Source organism: Apus apus, chromosome 1, assembly GCF_020740795.1.
Source record: "Apus apus isolate bApuApu2 chromosome 1, bApuApu2.pri.cur, whole genome shotgun sequence".
Classification (NCBI taxonomy): Eukaryota; Metazoa; Chordata; class Aves; order Apodiformes; family Apodidae; genus Apus; species Apus apus.
In genome coordinates this window covers 42,855,003-42,880,061 of record NC_067282.1, presented here as the reverse complement: position 1 = coordinate 42,880,061, position 25,059 = coordinate 42,855,003, and the positions used below count along the sequence as shown (strand labels likewise).

At 38.7% G+C, this 25,059-nt stretch overlaps 1 protein-coding gene across 3 annotated transcripts in view; it reads left to right on the top strand.

Annotated features, from left to right (window-relative positions):
• Positions 1 to 25,059, top strand: part of TBC1D4 (TBC1 domain family member 4) — a 108,108-nt gene that overhangs the window by 49,268 nt on the left and 33,781 nt on the right. For all 3 annotated transcript variants that reach the window (XM_051617486.1, XM_051617477.1, XM_051617493.1), the window contains exons 2-8: positions 11,205 to 11,807; positions 13,159 to 13,248; positions 18,015 to 18,119; positions 20,698 to 20,830; positions 22,704 to 22,795; positions 23,583 to 23,693; positions 24,269 to 24,388. In XM_051617486.1, coding sequence (XP_051473446.1) covers positions 11,205 to 11,807; positions 13,159 to 13,248; positions 18,015 to 18,119; positions 20,698 to 20,830; positions 22,704 to 22,795; positions 23,583 to 23,693; positions 24,269 to 24,388 — 1,254 coding nt within the window. The remainder of the gene's footprint in view (positions 1 to 11,204; positions 11,808 to 13,158; positions 13,249 to 18,014; positions 18,120 to 20,697; positions 20,831 to 22,703; positions 22,796 to 23,582; positions 23,694 to 24,268; positions 24,389 to 25,059) is intronic.

Below are 25,059 nucleotides of genomic sequence, written 5' to 3'. Positions count from 1 at the left end.
TGCTGTGCAGCTGCTGGCATAGAAATATCTGTCATGTACCAGACATACTAAAGTGAGAAAATAAAGGTTAGAAGTATTGAAACAAGTAGTATCTACAAGCAGCAGTTAGTGAAGCATTGCAAAAGTTACTTTTCCTGAGTTATGTGAAAATGTTCCCTAAAAACTAAACTGAAACTTCCTCAGAAACAACTCCTTCCTATCCCTCTTGATTCTCTGCGTTCATCATCTATTATGTTTTCTTCTTTATACAGTAACTGAGTACTTCTATGTTCTTTGTTTCCCTACAGTTTTGTAGAACCGAGATTAATTACCAAAACAAAACACACTGTCACAGGCTTTTTGGGAATATATACAAATGATCTCATGGGCCTTTATCAAAACCTTAGGTTATTCATCACATATGTAACTGTTGGTGCAAGAGTCTTGCTTTATGAAGCTGTTCCTCTGAAAGGACCTTACTGTCTCTTCACTGACTCGTTTGTCTCAAAGCTTTCTGGGAAAGCATTTCCTTTTTTGTTGCCTCTGGGTTTTGTGGGTTGGGATTTTGTTATTACTATTAATAGTAACTGTAGCTCTTTTGGAATTCCTCTGCATAAAAAAAAGTAAAACAAACATACACTTAATTGTGTTCAGCTATTAAATCTGAAATTCTTACCCATTCAACTGTGTTTGTACGGATTTACTTTTGAGCACCATAACTGTATGGAATTGTTTTTGCTGTTAACATAAGCAGCTGATGGAATCTTAGTATTTTTAACAGTTAGTGATTGATAAGATTAGATTATTGTGGCTCCCAGCGAGTGTAGTGATTGGTGTTTTGTGGTGTGCTAATTCTGCCTTCTGACGTGGTATTCGTTATTCCCTTGTCGCCATCAGGCAAAGTGGTGATTCAAGGCTTTGAAGCTGGAGGGAGTCTAGTTAGGTGGAAGCTCCCTGCTCTGCCCAGCACCTGGTTTCAAAGCAGTTGGCAGTTCAACATCTGGATCAATATGACTTTGAAATTGTATTTCACTGTGTTTGTGTTAGGATTGCTTGCTGGTTTTTATCTGGGAAAACTAAATTGTACTAATGGTTGCTTAGGCATTTGGTAGTGTTGCATAATAATGCAATTGCTCTTGTGAACTGTGGATTACCAGACAAGAGGGAACTTGTACAGATGTGTATTTCCTAAGTACTAGAAAACTAATGAGTGTTACTTGGCATGGGTGCAGAAGGGTTTTAAAGGCTATTAGGTTGCAAACTGGTTGGGTTTTTATACTTTCTGCACACTGTCTGATAAATTCTGTATGTTTGTCTTCCACAGTTCCTTAGTGAATGTCTTTTTGAGAAAAGGAGTCTTGAACCCAGTAGAAACTTTTTTTTGGTCTCTGCTGTCACCTGCTGCTTGACACTGTTTTTTGGTGTCCACCTTTCTGTAAGCAGAGACTTTTCTTAAAAAGTTTGTAGTCTGAATTTTCTCAGAAGTGCAGTCAAGAGTTTCTGGGAAAACATTAAAAACAAAAATACCTAACTCCTTGGTTTCATGTCACTGAGGAACTTCTAGCCTCAATAAGGGGGCTAGAATTTATTTCAGTGCCTGGCCTTTTCAGGACCATGTATATAGACATCTGCTAGATCTTGGACTGAGTAGGGTGTAATTTTTCCCATTTTCTAGAGTGAGTGCAGAATTGCTAGCTTCTTATCATCTCCTCCTCCTGTGATACAAGTAGGTAGTCATTCTAGAAAATAAGTTATAAAGGTGGTGGCAACCATGGAAATCAGATGCAGGTGGTCTTCAACCAAATCTGGGCTGATAGGCACTTCAGGAGTTGTCATGGTCTGCCATGCAGGAATCCTGAAACCTTGATCTATTAACTAGGGAAAAACAGACTTTCCAAGGTGTGCTCATTTCATAGGGAGTCAACATCTTAGTTCATAGTTTTAAACTAAAATCTTGAGAGCTTCTATCTAGAACTGAATTAAAGAACTCTTCCCACTTTTTAAAAACATGGTACATGAAGCACTTCTCTCAGTCTTAGCACTTGCACTTTAAATCCGCTAAACTGAAATTCACTATCTTCTGATTTGTATTTGAGAAGTGGATAGTGACCATAAATGGGCAAAATACTTCAGTGAGCTCTCCAGCTGTAGCTATTTTTTTTTCTCAAAAGGAAATGAATGCAGAGAATGTATTAATTGTTTGGGACTATCCATGTGACAGCCTTATCTTCTCAGGCAAACCCTTTTAAAAATAGAGTATGTGTTAAATATGATGGGGTTTTTTAAACCAGCATCTTCTTTAATAAACCTCTTACTAGAAAATGAAATGCCAAATTAAGTTAAAAATGCTGGTTTTGGGCAAAAACGCCTAGTTATTACCTGGATTTGTGCTTTCATAGTTTGAAAAAACTGGAGTTAAAGCAGTTGGAAAGTTTAAGATGCAGTGGTGTTACGAGCAAGCTGTACTTTGCTGAATCTTTCACTGGGAACTATGTCCTGAAGTTGGAAACAAACTTGAGAGTACTTGCTTATATATGTAACTGGTAGGTGAATTGAGACTTACTGTTCCACATATTTAAAGAACTTTAGGATCGTCATGACAGCTCAGTACTCATACATCTATGGGTTGCAAATTATTCAGCAGAGTGAATGTGAGATGTATCTGAGAGATGAAAAAGCATCAGTCTGACTGGCCTAAGCAGAGGAGCAAAACACTGAATGCAAGAACTTTCCTTACTTAAGGCAATGTTCCTGTTGGCCTGTGTTGTCACTGTTCTTTAATATACTGCTATAGAGTGCTTGTATGCAATATAAAAAAGGCATCTGTTGTCTGCTCAGGCATCCAGTCTTGTAACTCTTACACATTCTTTCCTGTTAAGTAACTTGATCCACCTTCTATCGTTATGCTGCTTATTTAAATTTGGATACTTGGCAAAGCAGCATCTGTGTAGCACACAGAAAGTGTTAGGTGATCTACAAGATTCCAGTAGCAAATTAGGTCATGTGGTTGGTTCTCTAAGCATAAGCTGTGCAACTCCAGTAGACTTTTTCCTGCTTGTTGATTGTATAAAAACTACACAGCACTACTAATTCCTGGGTTTATCTCAAGTAAGAGTTATTTTGAAAACTGAATTTTGTTTTATTGTAGCTTGCCTATCTAAAAATCTTTCTTTGTAGGCTGGTTTAGTGGTAGTTTTCATCTTTGCCTTCAACAAGATTGTGATCTCCCCAATATATGACATGAGGTTGAATGTCCAGAGTAAATAAAGTAAGTGCATTGCTCTGTAGTAGTTCTTTAGAAACAAACCTAATTGGGTCCTGACCAGTCACCTGATTAAAAAAATAGCCAAGTGAATGGGAGAAAGACTGACTCCTGAAAGTAAAACTTTATGCAATTCTTTATTTTTTTTGCTTGTTCCTCATGTGTTTTCTGTTGTTGCTGTAAGCTTTGGCTACACTCATGAACCTGTAGAGAACAGCAGAAGTGTGAAAGCACTAGCTGCCAAGGGGAACAGCTTGAAGCTCCAAGTACTGCTTTAACTGGGTCTTTCTTTGCCAGCCCTTGTGTTCCAGCTTTCCTGCTACTGGACTTGTGTTGTGTCAGCTTGGACTTGCAGCAGAATGAGTCGGAGTTAATGGGAGATACTGCCTGCTGGGAACCTGACTTTGAATTTTCTAAACTGTTTTTAGAAGTACACTGAGTGCAGGTCGGTTATAGAAATGCTTAGGGATTTGGCTGTTATTCTTTTCCCTTTGTGATAGCATTTTTCTTGGTTACAAATCCTCCTCATTCCTGTAAAATTAAAAGTATTGGTATTCCTTCAGCACTAAGTCAGCTGATGGAGACAAATTTTTCTGTTCTAGTTTCTAAATATCTGTAGTGTAAACAAGGTCAACAAATTGCTTGTTTGCATAAATTGAATCACTCTGAACTGGCCTCTTATCTCTTGATCGGAAATATGCATTTTTAATGGTGAAAACTGCTAAATATGGAGCACTGTCACCAGTATGTGAAGCAGCAGATTGCTGTAGATTTAGAAGTACAAAAGGTCCAGATGATCAGTGCTGTACTAATTGGATGCAGGAAAACATAACCGTTAAAACATTTCTTTTTTCCCTTTCCCACCCTTGCTCCTGGTTGAGAATAGTTACTGATATCTGCACTTTGGCTCAGATTTAGGTGTGTTTTTGTGTAAGATAAAGCCTTTGCCTTGGTGTCGAATGCCTGATACATAGCAGGATGTGGTATGTGGCTTACTTTGCCTTTGTTCCTGTTTCTCTGTTGTGGCTGGGTTATCCGAGCTCCTGGATATGCAACTTAATGCTAACTGAGAGTTGTGTCCGATCGCTCATAATTTTTTTCTTAGGTTGCGCTAATTTCTAATTGATGGATATCAAGCTGTCTTGCTAATTACCAAAGCACGGGGTGTTGATTTCTGGATGGTATCCTGTTTCTCTTTTGTTCATTTTTAAATATACATAGCTAGTTCATGAGTGGGACTCGCTATCCAAACCCGAGGCAGTGCAAGTTCTTCCAGGCCCAAGTCAGGAAGTGCTCGGCTTTTGAAGCGTAATGGTTGTCGCGCGGAGCTCTGGCTGTGCCCTGATATCACCAGTGGAGCCTGAGGAAGTGCTGTGACAGTGCTGCCAGCTCTTTGTGAGTAGGGGGATCTTTCTGCTCTCGCTTATCCCAGGAATCTCTTCTTGAGTCCTCATGTTCATGACACCAAAGTTCGGTGACAGTTTCGCTTGGACATGCCTGTGCTTCTGAACTGGGTCCCACAGCAGAACGTACTGACTGCTCCCAACATGCGAGTGTGAGGTTCATTCATCTCTTGTCTCTTTGTGTGGTGGAGAGGATCTGGCACTGCATCTCGTGAGGTGATGGGGTGAGAGAGGCTGAGCTTCTTCCTTGCTTTGAAAATAATCACCTTACTAGAACTACTGTCATTAAGTAGCCAGATTTGTTAAGCATGTTTGTTAGATTAGTACTTCACAGTCATGCTAATGTTTATAAGCCTTATGGTATGAAGAGTTGCTTTGCTTTGTTAATAAATTCCAGACGGAAATTTTCCATGTGGAAGCTAGAAACTAGCTAACAAGAGCTGCAGCTTCTCTGCACAGTGATATTCTGTCCAGCTGTGGAAATACTGATTATACAACAAGCAAATTTTGTTCTTCTTTGCGTAGCATTTAGGTTTGAAGTTTGGGTTAAGCACTGCTCAGTAATTACTGCAGAATGCATTTGAATGTTATCCCTGCAGCAAAAAGGGGAGCTCCACCTTTGTTCACTGAAGGCTGTTGCAAATAATATATATATATATTTAATACTTCCAGTGCTGTTACTACTATTCAAGAAAATGTGCAGTGTCACGATGGAGATACTCTGCCTTTTCTAGAGTTGTGACAAACTGTTCTAGTGTTATGCTGCAGCATGCGTGATTTAGTACACCTGATGGACTCTGTTATTCAACTTCAGTATATTGGTGATAAACACCTCATAACTGCAGGGCTTTTTTGAGGGGTTTGAAGGCAGGGTTGATAAAGTTGAAATTAATGTTGACAAAAACCTAGTCACATGACATGAGAAAGCATGCAAATAAGGTTGTAATTTGAAGTTATTTATTTTCCTGTAGTCCTCTCTTTGGTTTTAACCAAGTCAGTTAAAAGAGCTTGCATTAGTTTTACCAGTTAAACTGACATTTCCAACATGAAAATGTATTTCTGCCTTGAACACAGTGAAGTTTCTTGATACACAGTAGTTCTTGGCAGTACTATTCAGGTGCGCTGCGCATAGTGTACTATTTATGCGTGAGGAAGGTGTTTTCTCTCCATTACATGTTGACCTTGTTGTAGGTCTAATCACAAGGGACAGAACGGGATGGAACCCATGAACTGCAGAACTGGTATTAAAATATCTGTCTTCTAGACCTGGTGAAGTACTGCAGCCTTATTCAACACTAGCTAGCCAAATGCCTGATGTACTGCAGTAGGTCCTAAGGTGTATAACAAAGGTCATGGGACAGGTGGGGTGAAGAGGGTATAAGGTGCAATAGATTGGGAAACCAGCTGCCTAAAATTGATGCCATTATTACTTTCAGCTTACCAAAACTCTACTGTCTGTAGTGAATGGAGTTGTGACAGAATAACACCTATCATGCTTTGCTTTTTGTGTTAAATATTCAGAGCTGAATCTTACTGTAGGTGATGCAGAACTCTACCAGCACCATCTGTTCTGATTTGAGAACAGCTGACTTTGCTTGTTATATCAGCACCTATTGAATTGGATCTAACTGCTTGAAGAGGGATTCATAAAATCTTAGGCTGCTCCAATATAAATAATAGATTTAATTTAAATTCCCAAGTGTTTTGTTGTTTTTTTTCTCCTTGATTGGACTTACTAGATTGATCCTGTTTCCCTAGAGTACAACGTTGCCTCTTTAATGTCATTGCAAAGCTCTTCTTACTTGCTTCTTAACTCACAGTCTTGGATTTTTGCTTTTGGTGGTTTTGGGTGTGTTTGTGTAGGGCTTTTTTGTTATTTTTGTTAGTTTGGTGTTTTTTCGTTTCTGTTTGGTTTTTTCCTTCCTCAAGCAAGTTTTGGAGTGTTCCTCAGACTGGGGAGCAAAACTAGTATCACAGGTTTAGTTTTGTATTTGTGCCCACTGTCCATCGTTGTCTTTTTGGCCTCTTGCATTTGTGGTGGTTTTGATACAGGACCTGAAGAAGCATCTCTGCTCTTCTCAATTCTCTTGCGTCTATTCAGAGATACAGGAGTTACTATGAGCACTGTTTCAAGGGTCTTAAAGTTCACAAGGTACTGTTGTCTTCTGACAGGTGTGTGCAGCTCTTGAAATCCTGGAGGGGAGGAAAGCTCACCTGAAGCTCTTGCATCCATTTTGTTTGGTATCAGTTTATTGATACCTGAGAGAGTTTGATTTATCTGTAGCTGTTTAAGCATGAGGATATTCTTGTGCTACAGAGAGCGTTGTGTTTTGTTCCATATTTGAGTAAACATACTGTGTAGTTCCTTCATAGAAATAAGCGACTATATGTATCTAGTTATTAATGAAGCTTGTCAGGGTTTTTGTTTGCTCTGAAAACTTTTCAGGTTTTTGCCTGGTGATGTGTGTGGGTTTTAGCTCTTAAGCCCTTGCTGCGTCTGTTCTGGGAGCTCATCCTCTTCTCCACTTGAAGTGAGAAATTAATAAGCCTTTTTACATTCCATGGTCAATAATTACAATATATTGGACAATTAACATTTCAAATGTTAATTTAAGATGCTAGTAACGTTAATTTGTATAAACTGGCTATGTCTGACAATTTTGTATTGTTTTATCACTGTGTAGTTTTAAATACATTTTTTTTTTAACTGCCTTGTTCCACTTCATGTAACATTCTGCTTCTCCTCAAGAGTTTAGGGAGACATCATGAATAATACATCCAGGCATGGCCTGCATTGCACTTCTGGTTTCTCCTTCTGGTTGAAAACTGTCACAGTGCCATTGGCTCTTATTTTTCTGCCTGAGATGCCCTGTGCAACTCCTTTGGGACAACAGTCATAATTTTCTCTGCCCAGCAGTATTTGGAAAAAAGTGATAGGTCCCTAGACTGTGTAACTTAGGAGAGGAAAATAATGGGAAAATCAACTCTTCTTGCATTGTTTTGGCACTGGCACTACTGGGTTTGTTTGGGGTGGAAGTGAGCTTGACAACGAATGTTCTGAGTATGTTAAATAGATTAATTGCTTAAATATTTTAAGGATTTATTTTTTTTTATATGCAGGTGAACACCAAAAAATGACAAAATAACTCTCTTAGCCATTTAGTTTTGGTCTACTGAAACACCTGGTAGCATACGACCAGGAAGATCTGCAATGGCCCAGTGGCTTTCAGGAATAAGAATCCCACTTCTCCCATTTGGCTGCTTAATTTAATGAGGCTGCTGCTGGGAAATACTGGAACTTGGAAACACTTTAACTTTTGAATGTTTCAGTAGTCTGTCTTGGTATTACTAAACTGAACTCTAAAAACAGTTAAGCAGTTTCTTCCTATTGATTCAGTATTTTTAAATCACCATTCTGCTTACTATCTTGTCTAACCTTTCCCTGCAATTTCAACATAACAATTAATAACCTAATATCCAAATCCAAAAAAGTTACACAACTTTGATGGTGAAACTTTTGTGACTAGGGTTTCTAGATATAGAGAGCAGCAAAATGTTAAAAAACAATTATATATGCCAAAGACATGTGTAAAAAGCCACATTGGGTTATTGCTATGCTTGGTGTTTGTGCAACTTTCCCTGTACCTCATATTTCAGGAAAATATAAAATTCTTGTTTAACTCCACTTGATCCCAGTTACAGTTTTTGCCTAAAGTAAAAACGTCAAATGAAAATATTCTAATCTGATGAAGTAATTTTCAGGTAACAGTGGCACTTGGTTCTTGATAGGGTAGTGTTGCTCTGGAAGTGGAGAGGATCAGGTCTAACAGTATAGGCTGGCACATCATGAATCATTGGGCACATTGGCATTGGTATGCAGTTACTCCTGTACACTAAAGATCAATAGCAATGTTAGTATCTGTCTTGCATCTTACACTGAAGCTGTTTTTCAGACTGTACTATCTAGAGAATCTGTGGAACAACCAGTGAGGATGTGGAACTGGTTCTGGACCATCTGAAACATATTTCTTATCCATTGTGATATCCTTGTGTTACGTTGTTTTCCTCTTCGTTTCTATATAAGAAAAGTGTTCACAACTATGGAGACTAAATGGGTCTAAATATTTCACCTTGATTTATCACGTCAGTTGTGGATAAGGAAGAAAAATAGAAAAAAAGTAAACACTGATGAGGGTGCACTCTAAAAAATAACAGATAACAGCTTGTAGAAAAGGTTATCTAAACAAAGCAGGGAATAAGGATTGCTTGGGCAATATGACCTAAAACCTCTGCTCCAATGCTATGATCCCCCTATGCTGAAAGGAAGACACTGCAGCAATAAATGTGGTAGGTAGAACCAAAAGCTACACAGGGAGCAGGGACTGTGAAACAAGAATTGTGACTCAAGTACTAGTGACTGAGGAATGTGCACAATCTGGAAAAGATGGAAATAAAACCAAGTGGTAAATGGTAGGGTGTTTTTTAAAGTAGAATTGTGATTGCTTAAAAGTCCATGTATGTTCTTGTGGGGGAAATTTGTGAGAGAGGAGGATATGGATGGGGAATCCTGTTGTGTTAGAATTGGTAGTGTGTTAGACTGTTTGGACACTTGCTGGCAGGAAAGGTGAGGGGATAGCATGTGTTAAGAGTTTATTTGGGTATTATTGCAAGTACTTCAGAATTTCTTCTCCAGTCTTTGTCTCAGAAGAGATGAGTAAGTTGTGCAACCCAGCTATTGGGATGGAAGTGATGGTACACTTTTTAAAAAATCCAAATTGCCAATTAAAAGTTGACATTGTTTATTCTTGTTGACTGTGTAGAATTTATGTGATTTTGAATGGAATTATTATTTGTAACTGTGCTTTTGAATAGCAATGAAAGTGGATTGTCCTGTAATAGGTTCTGAATTCTAAAAAGGGAAATTAAAGACAGCTGTTTTGTGTGAATCTGTGTTAAGTGATTTAAACTCTAGAGCTTACTTAAGTACAGACCATAGAAAGAATAAGAGGACTGATCAGTAGAAAAGGAGCTGCATCTTGAAATATGAACTGGCACATAAGGAAGTTAGAATTGTCCATGTCCAGCTGAGCTGGCCTGGCTAGGAGGAAGCACCACTTGGGCAATGGTAAAGCAGCCTGGTAGTGCAAATGAGTGAAGATGAAGTACATTCTAATATCTGTATCATATGAAGACTAACTTTTAACCTCATTGAAAACTGAGATGATGATGGCATCTACAGGGATGAAAGCTAAATGGTCAGTAGATCTTAGGGTTACTAAACGTCGTTTTGCAATACATGAACTGGAAGCAGATTTCAGTTGAATGCCCAATGGTTGAAGAGTGTGTAATGGGAGATGGGGATTCAGATGAAGTAGTTTTCCACTGTGACTTGCAAAAGTACTGACATATGAGGTTACTGCCTCGTTAGCAAGTTTCAACTGGTATTATGTGACTGAAAGCAAGAGATACTGTAGGGAGCGTGGTTTATTTATTAAGGTGTGACTTTAGAGTTTTGTTTTTAATAGAAAAAATACTTCAAGATAAATTATCAAATGTATGGACTACAAAAGCTGTTGATTTATTTCATTGAACTAGGTGAGTTTTGAGAACTGATTTGTTTTATGAAGAAAATCAGATAGATAGTCTCTCTTGATTCCATTGCCACTAGTAATGTCTTCAATGCATGTAATGTGATGCTGTTCATTATCTTTCCAGAGATGATGAGACCTGGTGAGAAAGAGGTTTGGTTAAGCAGGGGTAGGTGCTGTTATAAGAGCACCTAGAATCACTCTGAGGCGAGTAGAGTTGGACAAGTCCTTGTTTTCTTTAGCAAAAGCAACATGAAAAAGGAGCTTGCATATTAAATATGTTGCTACTCAAGGCAGACATTCCCCCAGCATGGTTGGGATAAAATGGAAGAAGAACCATGTGGCCTTAAAAGACTGAGTAATACAGGGCTGAAATTGAGAGTTTGTACTGGAGAGGTGGAGTTTTGCCTTGCAGGGTATAGTAGGAATCTGTAGGTAAGCATGATGGAGGAGAAGAGAGATTTGGGTGTGCTTCTTAGGTGCATGATGACTGAGACAGCAGGGAAATGTGACCTTAAAGTAAGCTATGCCATAGGATGCATGGGGTGAGGTTTTTGTAGTAGATAATAAAGGGGAGCTAATGCAATTGTACATGTGTGGTACTTTGGTAAAATTTCCATATGCTTGTTGCCTCTATTCCACTGTTGTTCAACTGTCAGTTGAAACTGATGGGGTTTGTTGGTCTCTTTCACAAAACTGTTTCCACACCTGGAAGTATCTGGTTCTGCAAAATAAAGAAACAGTGATGGCCCTATGCAAAATGTATCAGCAAGATATGTTGATGTGGGAGGTGGGCTGCAAATATACAGAATTTAGAATTTACTATTTTTATATTGTCAGACAAGAATCTAAGTGGCACTCTACTGGAGAAATAACTTGGGTAAATACTTAAATTAACTGATGTTTGTCATGTCACTGTCTGTGCTTTCTCATTTGTGGCTACTAAACAGACCTTTCAAAATGTCCCTTTAGGTTCCTGATGTCATTAGCAGCATAAGACAAGTCTCCAAAGCAGCACTGAAAGAAGATGCCAAACCAAGTAAGGATAGTGAAGATGCCTTCTATGACTCTCAAAAGTTTGAGGTCTTGTACTGTGGAAAGGTGATGGTGACTCACAAGAAAGCTCCTTCCACGCTGATTGATGATTGCATTGAGAAGTTCAGCCTTCATGAGCGCCAGCGCCTCAAACTATTAAATGAGCAGCGGAACAACGAGTCAAGTTTGGACTTACCACTATGTGAAGGAAATGTTCCAGCTTCTCCATCAGATAACCCGTTTGAGGAGCTAGACAGCCCAAATAACACTGCAGGGCACACTGCGATGTTTACAGTCGGCAGTCAGACCAACTTGACCAACCTGGCCAGCACTCGTGGCTCCTTTCCAGAACGAATTTTAGAGGACTCTGGCTTTGATGAGCAGCAAGAGTTTCGGTCCCGGTGCAGCAGCGTTACTGCAGTTATGCAAAGAAGAGTTCATGACACAAACCTGAAAATACAACCACGTAGAAGACATGCAAGTGCACCCAGTCATGTTCAGCCCTCCGATTCTGAGAAGAACAGGACAATGTTGTTCCAGGTTTGTGCTAGGATGAACAGTTTCATGTCAGTTTTGCACTGTATCTTCCCCTGTGCAGTTTGAGGCTGAGTTTTGCAAGATAAATAATGTGGATCCAGTATGGTTTCACGATTTGTCATAAATATTTATCTGTTCATAAATGATTGGAATGCAGGTAGCTGAACTTCCTTTAGGAAGTCACCTCAACTCATGAGCTCAGGCAGATTTTAAGGGAATTACTTAAGGAGTAATTACTTACAGGAGCAGAGTTTCTAGGGAAATCTGTATTTTATATGCAGTTCTGATGTTGTTGAGAGGTAGGACACAGCTGGAAAAAGAGAGTATTCTTTCAAAAAGTGAATGGAGGAAGACTTACATGTGAACAATTCCTCTTTTTTTGTGTGATTGAAAAGACACAACTTCACATGAGGCTTTCAGAGCCTTATGTTTCAGCTAACCTCTTTATGATAACTTGTTCTGATGTTTAGCTTGTCTTTCCCAAGATGAGTACTCAGTCTCTGCTCTGAAGACCTCTTTCTTCAGACCTCCTGGTTATTTTTTCTCTTGTCTGAAGTGCATTTGACATCTTAAGAGCTTGTGTTGAGAAAACAAAAGGACACTTAAAGGAGGTGACCCATAAAAGGAAAGTTATTTGGACCTTATAATAACAGGGCACTAAATGCCTGGATTTTTGTCTTCCCATTTGCTTTAAAGATCACTCTTGCCTTTTATCCTCTTGGAGAAATACTAACTGAAGTGAGAATGCATTGCCCTTTAGAAAGCCACAGCCATCACTAGTCATGAAAAGGATTTGGTTGAGAAACTCCCTGAACTCTATGGAATACTTTCCATATGCTTGAAAAGCAGTTAGGGAAACCTGAAAGATAGCTTGCTGTAAAACCTATGCTTTCTCAAAAATTAGGACAAAAATAAGAAGTTATCAACCTAAGATCAACATAGCTTCTCAGCTGATTTACAATGTAGTTTAAAAAATTAATCCACAAAAACCGGTTTTTACGGCAGCTGTTAATTTAGCTACATTGTTTACTGAAGGTTTTAATATTGTTTGTCAAACATGTGATCTTTGGACCGAAATAACTCAAAAAGAAAAGGGAGGGGAAGAAAAGCTGTCTTCTTTCCAACTCTCTTTCCTATTCAGCTGAGTGTATTGTTCTTGCTGAAATATTCTTACTCAACATAGGTTGAATTATGGCACCCTTGTTCCTGCTGAGTAAGCTGTTGTGCTGAAGGTATTCTGTGAACAAGAAATTACTAGATTGTGACATTTTTGTTGCTGTTAATGTTGTGCCTCCAAGGCTATAATAAACTAGACTTACTTTTTCCACCCCCTCTTTCACCCTCTGCCCTCCAGGTCGGAAGGTTTGAAGTTAACCTCATCAGTCCAGACACCAAATCTGTTGTGCTTGAAAAGAATTTTAAAGATATCTCCTCATGTTCTCAGGTAAGCTTTAATAAGAGGCAACATGTAGTTCATCAGAAGAAAAGGAATTTAATTGTTCTTCATTACTATTGTCTTTCTCATCTATAGGCAGCAAAAAAAAAAGAAATGTAGAATTCTTTTTTAGGATTCTGTGCTGTTTTCCTTTATTCAGTCTCAAAGGCCATTTATTTTTAAGCAGTTTATCCTGTCTGAATTACTATGAATGGAAGTAAATTGCTGGTTTACCCCACTGGCTCCTTAATTAAAAAACTAAGAAAAAGATGGGGGCAAGGGGGTTTTTGAATGATAGTGACTTATGTATATACAAATCCTGCATGAAGTTTGGTGTGTTGACTTCTTTGGGGAATTCAGCTGAAGAAATTGGATTATAGACTGTGATTGCTTCAGAAACGCTTGCAGTGAACTTGAAGTACTGATTTGCTTTTACAAGAGTGTCAGCTGTTACTCAAACTGAGCCTTTCACTCATCTGGTAGCAGTTTCAAGTAGATACTGTACAAAAATAATACAATGTCATTTTCCAAAGAGTGTAAGTACAGAAAAGATGAGTGCAAAATAACCAGTCTGACCTGTGATAGTGGCAACTTTGGTTATTGATCAGAAAACAAAGGATAAATTGTTTGGGAGAACATTTGGTACAATTTTGGAAGTGGTTAAATCTCCATTTAGGATGCTCTGAGTGTGCTGTCTCTGAGCAACTAAGCTTGTGAAAGCCTCTGGAATGAAAGGACGAGAGCATCAAATCAGCCCTCCAAAAGAACAGCAGTTCACTTGAGTTGTTTCTTCTGGAGAATAAGGCAATAGATGAGCCTAGCTGTGTCCAGTCATGAATAAATGTGTCATGTTAGGGTTAAATGCCAGGACTGAGTTCACCTTCCTATCTTGCTTTTGTTCAGTGCCTGCTACTTTTGGCACTTTCTGTTTCGATGTCTTGTTTTATTGCCTTTCATTCATTATGCACATGCATAATTTCAGTCCTTCTGAAACATTATTATTCCAGTTTAAAGTACACTTCCTGGCATGTTTTAAACCTGTATTTAACTCTAAAGTACTTTCATTTTAATGCTAATATAAAATCTGGTCTTGCATGACTATGCTACCAGTGCTAATCACAGAATCATTCTGGTTGGAAAAGTCCGCTAAGATCATCCAGTCCAACTATAACCTAGCTTTACCAACCATTAACCTAACAAGTCCAATGCTTAAACCATGTTCCCAAGCACTGCATTTGCATGTCTCAGCCACCTCCATGGGCAGCCTATTCCAATATTTAATTACCCTTTCAGTGAATAAATCTTTCCTAATAGCCAGTGTAAACCTTCCCTGGTTCAGTTTGAGGCCATTTCCTCTTGTCCTGTTGTTTGTTACTAGGGAGAAGAGACCAACCCCCACCTCACTACAACCTCCATTTAGGTAGATGTAGAGAGCACTAAGGTCTCCTCTCAGCCTCCTTTTCTCCAGGCTAAACAGCCCTATTTCCTTCAGACACTCTCACAGGGCTTGCACTCTAAAATCTCTCTAAAATCAGATCTCTGTGCAGGGCAGCCATTCCAGCCGAGGTTGGCTCTGGCTGCCCTCCTTGCCTCCACTGCTGCCTTCCTCTGGTGGTGCAACTTCCCTGGAGCCATCTGGCTCTTCCAGAATCATCTTGGTTGGAAGGGACCTTGAAGATAATAAAGTCCAACCATAACCTAAATCCCCCTACCATAAACTAATTTACCCATTCAGTGCTTAAATCATGTCTCGAAGCACTATATCTACATTTCTTTTAAATACTTCCAGGGATGGTGACTCCACCACCTCCCTGGGCAGCCTGTTCCACTGTCCAACCACTCTTTTGGTAAAGAAATTCTTTCTAATATCCAGCCTAAACCTCCCCTGGCACAACTTCAGGCCATTTCCTCTCATCATTATTCACTTGAGAGAAGAGGCCAACTCCCACCTACCTACAACCTCCTTTCAGGTAGTTGTAGAGAGCAACTCTTCACCTGTCCTCTCTGGGGTCCTGGTGGCTCTCAGGCCCCTGCCCACCTGGGAGCTGTGGCCAGGAGAGGTGGCTATTTTTAATGCAATGGTGTCATTAGCTGGATGAAGACTAAACATGAGGATAGCAGGTGCTGTGAAACTGGTAGTAGTCGTAACAGTATTTCTGTTGACATTTTATGTCATATCTCAAGTGTTTGAAATAAAAATGGATGCGAACTCAGGACACATATTTGCTAGATCAGCACTGGATGCAGCTGCACGCTCTGCAGAACCTCAAAGATGCAAATGTGGGATCTCTAAAGCTTGTCCTGAAAAGCATTTTGTATTTAATATGGCAAGTGGAGCAGCAAATGTAGTTTGGCCTAAAATTTTGTGTAGAAGATAAATGTGTTAATGAGTGGAGTTAAAAATAATGTTGGTAGAGGAATAAATGTGGCCTCAGTCAATAGTAAAACAGGAAAACCATTAGACCAAATTAAATACAGCCAAAATTAATTCTTAAAGCAATGGTATGGAAAGGAGAATTTGAAGACAGCTTGAGTCTTCTCCTGCTTGGGCGGTGTATTGAGCTGAATAAAAGTGATATTCAGCTCTGTGTACTGGGCTCCTAGGTTTCATGTACTTACTGATAGTAGTCAAACAAGAGACTCCTAAGCAGGGACAATTTTTATTCTACTGACTTTAAAGCATGGTGGAGACAAGCAGGACCATGGTAAACCTTCAAACACTAGCTTTCCATTAGTAAAATAACTGTACAGGAAACAGTGTTAGGTAATGCTGCGTGTTGATCTCTGGATGTGGAGTTTTTCACTCCACCTCTTCACTTTCTTTTGGAGTAAAGCTTTTGTTTCTTTGCATGCTTATATAACTCAGACACAATACTATGAAGTGTTCATCTGGTTGTTGAGGTTTTTTTAATGCAAAACTGCTACTTTTGAGAAGCTGAGGGTTTTTTCTGTGTTCAATAGAAATGAAACATTAATTTATTCAAGATTAAGGCTTTGGTTGCATAAACCTCATCAGTATTACTTCTAAGAACTCTGTAGTAGCCACAGGGCTTCTCTGTTGTGCATTTGTAGGGCAGTGATTTATTGTGTATTGTGAGACTGCTGCTTAGGAATGTTTGTTCTTCTAAGCTTTACAAATGATGAAAAGGAGATGTTCTCCTCAGCTTGCATTCTGGATTCTTTTAGTCTGGTCTAATAAAGGTATTTTTATTCTGTAGCTTAATTATGGTTGATCTGCTGCATTTGATTAAAAATCTGCACTCCGTATAATTGTCAGTGCAGCAAATATAACTGATGATAAACCCTTGTGTGTGCTAAGCTCAGGTGTCAGACAGTTGTAGAAGTTTTCTTGTTGCAGTATTGCTGACCTTGAAGGAACCAAGAACAATAAACAGCTTTGCTCTTTTGGAACGAGAAGTGTGGCCACCAGCTTAAAGAAATGGGGAGGTATTGTTAATTGAGGAATGTACTGTGCCATTTACGCTTCAGTGGTGCAAGTGTCATGTCCATCTCCTCCCACAAATGTTCTCCTGTGGAGACTGAGAAATCATACAGCAGTAGACTTGTTCGGGCACTGTTAGCAGTGAGGGAACTGGCATTTCACTGAGCTGCCTTAAGTAAATATGGTTTCTTTGCAAAGCAGAGGGCAACGTGTACACATCTGTTCTTTTTTGTTTTATGAAGCCTTCATGTGTCGCAGGGAAATGGGTTCAGTTAAGTTAGGATCAGTGTGGACTGTGGTAAACTAATGCCGTTTGTGCCATCTTAGAAATCCTCTGCATCTTTGTTAAGTTTTGTTTAAGTAGCACAAAGGTAACTTTGGGGATTTTGTTTCTAAAAACTGCAGTGTGTAGTGACAGTATGTTCAGTCTGTCACGTAGTGTGTTACCAATTTTGTCTAGAGTGTTTTCTGTAGTGACAAGCAAGTTGTTTTGCCTCCTTCTCTCCTCTTTCATGACATAGGTGTTTTCTTTGGAAGTGGATCCAAGCAACAGAGTTCTGCTTTCTGTTGTATTTGAACTTGAGGGATTAGGCTTTCTTTTGGAGAAAATCTATTGCCATACTCAGATGATAACAACATTGGCAAAGGCTTTAACAATAGTGAGTCATGTTCCATGAATTAGACTGGAAATGCCGTACTTCTTAGGAAGCAGCTCTCTTTGATCTTCTCAGTGCTGTTTTTAGCGACACAGTGTTCCCTGTCAAGCACTTAGGCTGGGAACCTGAAAGAAAACAACAGTAGTAATGTTTAGTAAGTATTGAAACTTCTGGTATGCAACTCAGTCTCAAAGAATTTATTTAAGAGTTTGGTTGGAATTCTGCATGTCACCACTCATTCCTTGGTCTTTTTGGTGTAGTCCAAACTTGTATTTCAGGAAAGCAAAGATCTGATGCTATTCCAAACCTGTGTTTTAATGTGGGCTCACTACATCAAGTTTTCACTACAGAGGCAGTTCCAAATCCAAACTAGGACTCTCTTGTTTACTTCTCTGAAATTCCAGTTTTCCTGATGGAAGAAATTCAGGTCCAGGTCTATCTACTGCTGTATAACTTTTATTTTCTGTGTGTAAAGAGCTCTACATAATGTTTAAATGCAAAAAAGCAATTTAAAAAATAGCTATGGCAGTTGTGAAATAGATAATTAGAAGTATGTGTTTATAGTTTCTCAGATTTTTGTGTTGGCGAGTGTTGGAGTCTGGTATTTTTAGGATCACTTTAGAAACTAAACCTGTTAAAAAAAATGTCCCACTAATGCTGTTTTTAAACTCTTTTAGGGTATAAAGCACGTTGATCACTTTGGCTTCATTTGCCGGGAATCTGTTGAACCTGGGTTAGGCCAGTATGTTTGCTATGTGTTCCAGTGTGCAAATGAGTCTCTGGTGAGTATTTATTAATTATCCTAACCTCTCCATCAGAGGATTTCTAGGCATTTCCTGAACCATGGGAGTCTCTGTGTCAGCTGTGTCATTCTGCTATATCAGCTGAGCCTCAGTGGTCACATCTTCTCGGGTGTGAGACCTCAGTTGCGAGTATGAAAACATGGAATAGGAAATGCATACATTCTGTTGATATGAAACCGTATCCTGGTACTCTACTGATGCATATGTCAATAACAAAAACAAAAAAAAGTGGATGGATGAGTTCACACATGCAAACTGTGAGCATATTTGGGCTCTATATTTGAGTTTAACTCTTGCATTTCTAGTTGTTGAGACACCTGGTTCCCCTTTAAACATGTGATTATATATATTGAATCAGTAACAAAGCTAATGACACAACCCAAGCAATACTTTCCAGGGTAGGGCTTAAGTTACTGGCCTGATTGTGGATGTGTTTTTAGCCTGTATGTGGCTTTAGCATTTTCTCTCTAGTCTCTTTTGCTCCATTGGGAGAAGAAAATGGCAGCACCTGACCAGAGGAAAAGAAAACAATAATGTGGGTGGGTGTAACTATAAAAAAGGGCATTGGACATGTATGTATCCATCAAATGAAGTTGCAGGTGCCAGTGATTTAACTGACACAGTAGCTTAATATGGTGAGAAGTGTACAAGAGATAATTTAGGCTACTACATTTTTATATTAAAGCTCTGACACTTTAAAATAAGTTGGTTTTTGTTGGGAAACATGTTTGTTCCTGATGGCTGTGCTAACAGCTGTTAACTCTTTCTCAGCTAATCTTAAAAACCTCTCTTCTGGATAGCTGAAAATGTAATTTGTTAATCCACTGACTAGCTTGAGAATGAACAGTTTTGTGTCAATAACATTTCAAACACCTAACAGTCCTAGATGTACAATGGTAGCTGAGGCTGCACTGTTACCAAAATGGGAGCTTGCTATGAAATCAGCTCTATATTTGTACTAACAGCAAATGTTACATCTGACCTACTCATAAATCTGATCATGCATAATTTGAAGACTTAAAATGTGGTGTATAAGGAAACCAAGTATTGCTTAACCTCTTTACATATTCTAGTACTGATATGTGTGGGTATGCCCCAATTGCAATACGAAATGAACATTCTTGAGCTACTTTCAAATGCAATCACTTGGACCCCAGTGACAGTTTGACTGTGGCAGAGCAGAGTTGTAGAACGTAATGGCTTTCCAGATTCTGAGCTGCCAGACAATGTCAGCAGTCTTTGTATATGGGCTGTAAACCTTGTGTGCTCTAAAGCTGGCTACAGTCTGTACTACAGTTCTCTTGATTTCAGTCTCGTCATAGTCCATGTGTTCTGTGCGTCTTCCATCTGAGAGACATTGTTGCCAACTTTTAGAAATTGCCAGTCTGTGTTGCAAGATATTCACTGTTCAGTGCCCTGCTTTATTGCTAAGAAGACAGAGCACCCAGAAATTACTGTTAGTGCTTAAAACTCTGGGTTTCAATAAATAAACCAGTCCTAAACTTATCAGAACACAAATTCATTAAATTTTCCACATTCAGATGCCCTTTTTTCTGTCTTTTTTTTCTTTTTTTCCCTGCAATTTACAGCCCCTCAAAAAGTCTGTGTGTTTCCAGTGTTAGACTGTATGATTTTGGTCTTAAATGTTTCAGATTTCTTTCTGCGTATTTAAAAAGTGGCAGGTGAGAACAAGGACCTGGTTCTGAAATAAAATACTAATTTCCTTCCTAAAATTATTGTCAAGCTGTTGCCTCCTTCTTTCCATTCTAATGCAAAGACTCATGGAAAACAACTTTTAATAAGTGTTATATTCCCCTAAAATACAGTCAAGGGAACTCCAAATGCTTTGTATGTAAGATCAAAGAGTGTATTTTAATGAGTGTGAAGAAATATGCTCACCCTGACGTTTCTTAAACAGAAGCTGAGCTTTTCCAGTGCTGGTGTGTGGGATCATAGCACTGCTGTATCTGTGGTAGTGGCAGAGGAAAGATCAGGGCAGACTGAAAGGCAGTCTGCCAGTACTTAAAGTTAAGTTGGTGATTGTTAACGAACCTAGAAGCCAGTCTAGTAGACTGCAGAAAAGTGAACTGCTGTGGGAAGCTCCTGTCTGCCAGCAGGATGAATCCGTAGGGTTTTGTTCTAAAATGGTATTGCAGTGGGAGGAATAGTGTTGAAATGGAGCATGTGCAGTCTACAGGAGAAACTTGAAGCTAAAGAAAAATAAATTAATGGTGGTTTGTTTGTTTGGTTTTTATTTAGCCAGCATATAATCAAGCCAAAAATTCAGTTGCTAAAACAGCAACTGAATGCCCAGTAAGCTTGAGTAGCTGCACTTGAGATATTCAAAATCACACTTTCTAGATGAACTTGAACATGGTGAGCATTCACACAAGACAGAAAAGCTGGGAATACAACTTTGGTCTCTTTAGAAGACAGCAAACAGGGGTTTGGTTTTTTATTGTAAATCACTTGTCTATGAGATGATTTATAAATCTAATTTGATGTATGTGGCATGCATTTTTGTTTATATCCTGTCTTTTCCCTCCATCCCCTTTAGGTTGATGAAGTAATGCTTACCCTGAAACAAGCCTTTAGCACTGCTGCAGCTCTGCAAAATGCCAAGACACAGATAAAACTTTGTGAGGCCTGCCCGATGCATTCATTGCACAAACTTTGTGAAAGAATTGAAGGTAGCAGCTGAGTTTCTTTTCTCATTGTGCTTTTCTGATTATTCTAGAAGAATTTTACTGTATCTGTTAATTCTGAGTGTGTCAACCATGCACTTTCAAATTGAACAATGTAAAAACAGAGAGAAGAGTATCCCAATGAGCAATCCTCACCATCACTTAGCAGTGTCTATAATCATGTGTAGATGATAGCAGTAATGGTATTACAACTGAACATAGTATAGCTTTTGTTATAAATACATACTGTTTCATTGTTGATACCTCTCCTAGATGTTAAGCAGGCAGAAAAACTCACCAGATCATATTCTTTTTTTTTTTTTTTTTTTTTTTCCCCCTTCCTGAAGATGCTTTCAACGTGGGTAATAAAAAACCAGCTGTGGTCAGAATAATCTTGCTTTCTCATGTTTTTATTCTTTCTTATGGAGGATTATTTATTTCTTCCTCTATGTTTATTCTCTTACTTCAAAATCTGATTCTATCCTGGGTGATAAATCATTAAGTTAGGAGATTAATACCTAATATAGAATGTTAAGGCTACCTGGCTTCAAATGTCAATACACAAACCTTTGTAGTTACTCTGAAAGTGAGGTATTCCAGAACCCATGGAAAATATCTTACAGATGGAAATTTTTTTAAAATTTGGTGGCAGGATCCTATTTTTGTAGTAATTCCATTATGTCTTCTTGTAAAGTATTGTATACAAAACACCCCAGTACGTTACAGTGTCTTGTATCTTCTGGTCTGGTGATGATGGTGCTGGTAAGTGCTAGTTCTCCCATTCACTAAAAGTCGCTATTGCCACTTACCTCCCTCTGGTGGATGAAAAGCCAAGTATAAAATCTAGTGGAGTGAAATTCAGTGAGGTTGTGACTGTTATTTTCTGGGTTTACAACAGATACTCAGAAGAGATAAAGCTTAACGAGGAAAGTCTTCTCTCAGTGAAAAACTTATAGAGGCTGCTGTACTCTAGGCAGTTTAAGTATCTTGAATGCAGGTACTTGCAAGTCTGGGTTAAGTATCCAGGATCAAAATAAAATCTCTTCCGGGGTGACAACTTAATCACCATAATACTAGTTTCATAAACTTTGTACTTAGTGACTAAAAGACTTAGTGTCCCTTTCTTTTTATCTGTCTGCTCTGTTTAGAGGCTAGAAGTTAAACATAATCAAACCCAGGGCTTCATGACTTTGGAAAATCTTGATCTATTCTGATTGCAGTTCTCTATGAATGATACCTACCCTGGATGGAAAAACATGTATCTTCATCTGATCCAGGGGGTTTGTTTTCCGCACAGTTTCTGCAGCTTCCTAGACCAAGCTCTGTGAGCAAATGTGTGTTTTATTGAACATCAGACATTCTTTATTATTATGACTTTTAAGCTGCTCTTGTTTTTAAGTATTCTCTGGGATGACCTCTACCCTGTCCTTTCCCCCTGTAGAAATGCATCTAAACTTTTCAATTAAAAGCATCTGAAAACTTCTGAGTATCATGTACATTGAGTATCTTTCCATTTATACCCCTGATCTGTTTCTCTCTCCGTCCTCTCCCATACATTTGTCAGGCTTCTGTGTTAGTGATCTCTTTATACTAAGACAAAATGCATCAGTGGGGTGGGAAGCACAACTTTTTGCACAGGAGCCAGCTGCTTAGCTACTCATAATTCTGTTTTTTACTGCTTAATAAAGGAGACAAAACCCTGTGGTTTATCAAAACTTGAAGTCTTTTGTATCATGGATACTGCAGATATACAACTGTCCTATGTTAAATGTGTATAAACTCAAATCCAGGCTTTTATTTTCTACTGCCATTTTTTTTGGAAAGTTTTTGAGAGACCACATGAGAATCTAGAAGTTTTAATTTTCCTTTCTTTTCTCAGGACTCTATCCACCAAGAGCCAAGCTTGTAATTCAGAGACATCTGTCATCCCTAACTGATAATGAGCAAGCAGACATTTTTGAACGTGTCCAGGTAATGCCTTAGAAGCTGTTGTCTCAAATTTTAAGAAGACCATAAGACAGACTGGATACTTTTTCTTTTGATCGTTTCTTATGTTTTGCTGTGCAGTTGATCTAGAATTTATTACTGTCCATCGAACATCATGCTGAAATAGCATGCTCCAGCATAACCTCATGCATGATACACTGCTATCAGAAAAGCTCGATTCACAAGTCTGCTGAGGTGTTCTCTGTTCATACTCGGAGTACTTTTTTTCTAAGCTTAGCTCTTCCCCTTTAAATGCATTTCCCTGCTGGAAAGGGATATGGGAATTAGCTGAGAGCAGGTAAGGTATGCAGGGATCAAAAAAGTGGTTGGTATTTGCAGATGCTCTTTTGGCTTATTCTGAAGTGAGATATGTAAACAAGTGTATGAAGCAGATGAAGTATCCAATAATTTAGGCTTCCAAAGACTGGGCTCCTCTCTTGCTGCCTGAAGAAGGGAGCACCTCTTTTGGTTGGATTACTTATTCCATTTATAAGGCTATACAATGCCAGACAACCTTAGAAAACAAAATATGTGGGTTTAAGGCTCCTTCCTCTCCACAGCCTGTAGCATTCTGCATATGGCAAGTTTTGGTCTCTTTTGCTCTGGAGTATGATGGCACACCAACAGAAGTGCAGTTTGATACATGAATAGCACACTCCAGCATCTGGCATATCAGCATATTAACTTCAAAGAATACAGATGTATGGAGGGGAAAATAAGCAAATCATGACTTGAAAGACAGCTGTTTTGTTTTGTGTGCTGTTACTGACAGAAAATGAAGCCTGAGAATGACCAGGAAGAAAATGAACTTGTGATCTTACATCTACGCCAACTCTGTGAAACTAAGCAGAAAACACACATTCACATTGGTGAAGCACCATCGGTAAAGCTTATTTTTGTATTATTCCTCTCCCTCCTCCCACCCTATTCAAATGTAACCTTGCATGGTAGCAAGGCCACTGCTAAAGTTCATCAGAGATAGCTGAAAGCTGGGTATTTTAATTCAGAGGACTTTTTCTTTTAAGTTCGGGAGACGAGAAGGGAGGGAAGAAAAGCAGCTATAATTTTTAAGTCTAGATTCCTTTACAGTCTGAGGATACCTCCTCTGTCATTTTCCTTCCCCCCTGATCCCCATTTCCAAATAGTCATTGCTAGGGGGAGTAAGTATGAAGAAGGCATTGGTTTCAGTTTAAACTCCAAACTCACCTGGCAAAGGAAATGGGTAACAGTGTTACTACATTTATATGCTTTTATAAGGTAGTCTTTAGGGATGAAATGTGCCTTTAATGGGGTTTTTTTGTTTTGTTTTTTTTTTGTTTTGAAGTTTGTCATTTGGGGTTTTTTTTTATGGAGGCCGAGGGTATGTTGTTTATTGTGGAACTTTGTTCAGCTGTACTCTTTGAAGGTCTGCAATTGCAAAAAGAATTGTTAAAACTGGATTGTGTCCTTATTCAACAGACCATTTCTAACAGTGCGATTCCAGAAAGCACCACCAGTGGTGGCAGGTTTAAACTTGACATTCTGAAAAACAAGGCCAAGAAATCCTTGACTAGCTCTCTGGAAAATATCTTCTCAAGGGTAAGATTAACAATTCATTTTCAGCAGCTCTCCTAGGTATCCTTGACAGTAAAGACCTGTCAGACTTTGGATTTATTTTTTATTTTTTTTTGCTTTTGGCCTTAGTCTGATAAACACTTAATTGAAGCGATATCCCTGTTGTGCAATCTGAGGGTTATAGCTGGGTTGATTGTGACTTAACTGTGCTAGAAAGCTTATGCTAAAGCCCCAGAAACAGATGGAAAAAAAGGAAACTTTTTTTGAATAATGAATGTTCATTCTAGGCGACAAGTGAGTTAGCTGAGAATAAAAGAAAATAATCAGGATGGTTACGTGATCCCATAAAGAGATGTAATTTATTTTTTTTTATATGTGGCTAAATGAGGTTCATAAACTGGAATCTTTCTGTTCTAAGAAGAAATGCCTTACCTCTCATTGCTGAAATTATTCATATTGGTCATAAATAGTCTTTAGAAAATAGTAACAAAATTGCACTTTTCCAGGGGAAAAAAGGCAATAGATTTTAAAAAATGTGAGTCTTTCTTCATGTCAGTGTTTCTAGCCAGGTATGATGTGGAATTGCAGACATTATATTAATATTTAATTATACTAAATAGCCTCTCATATTAAATAGCCCTTTAAATAATAAGTTTGCTTAGTGTCCTCTGCTCAGTAGGGAGAGTTCTGAAAGC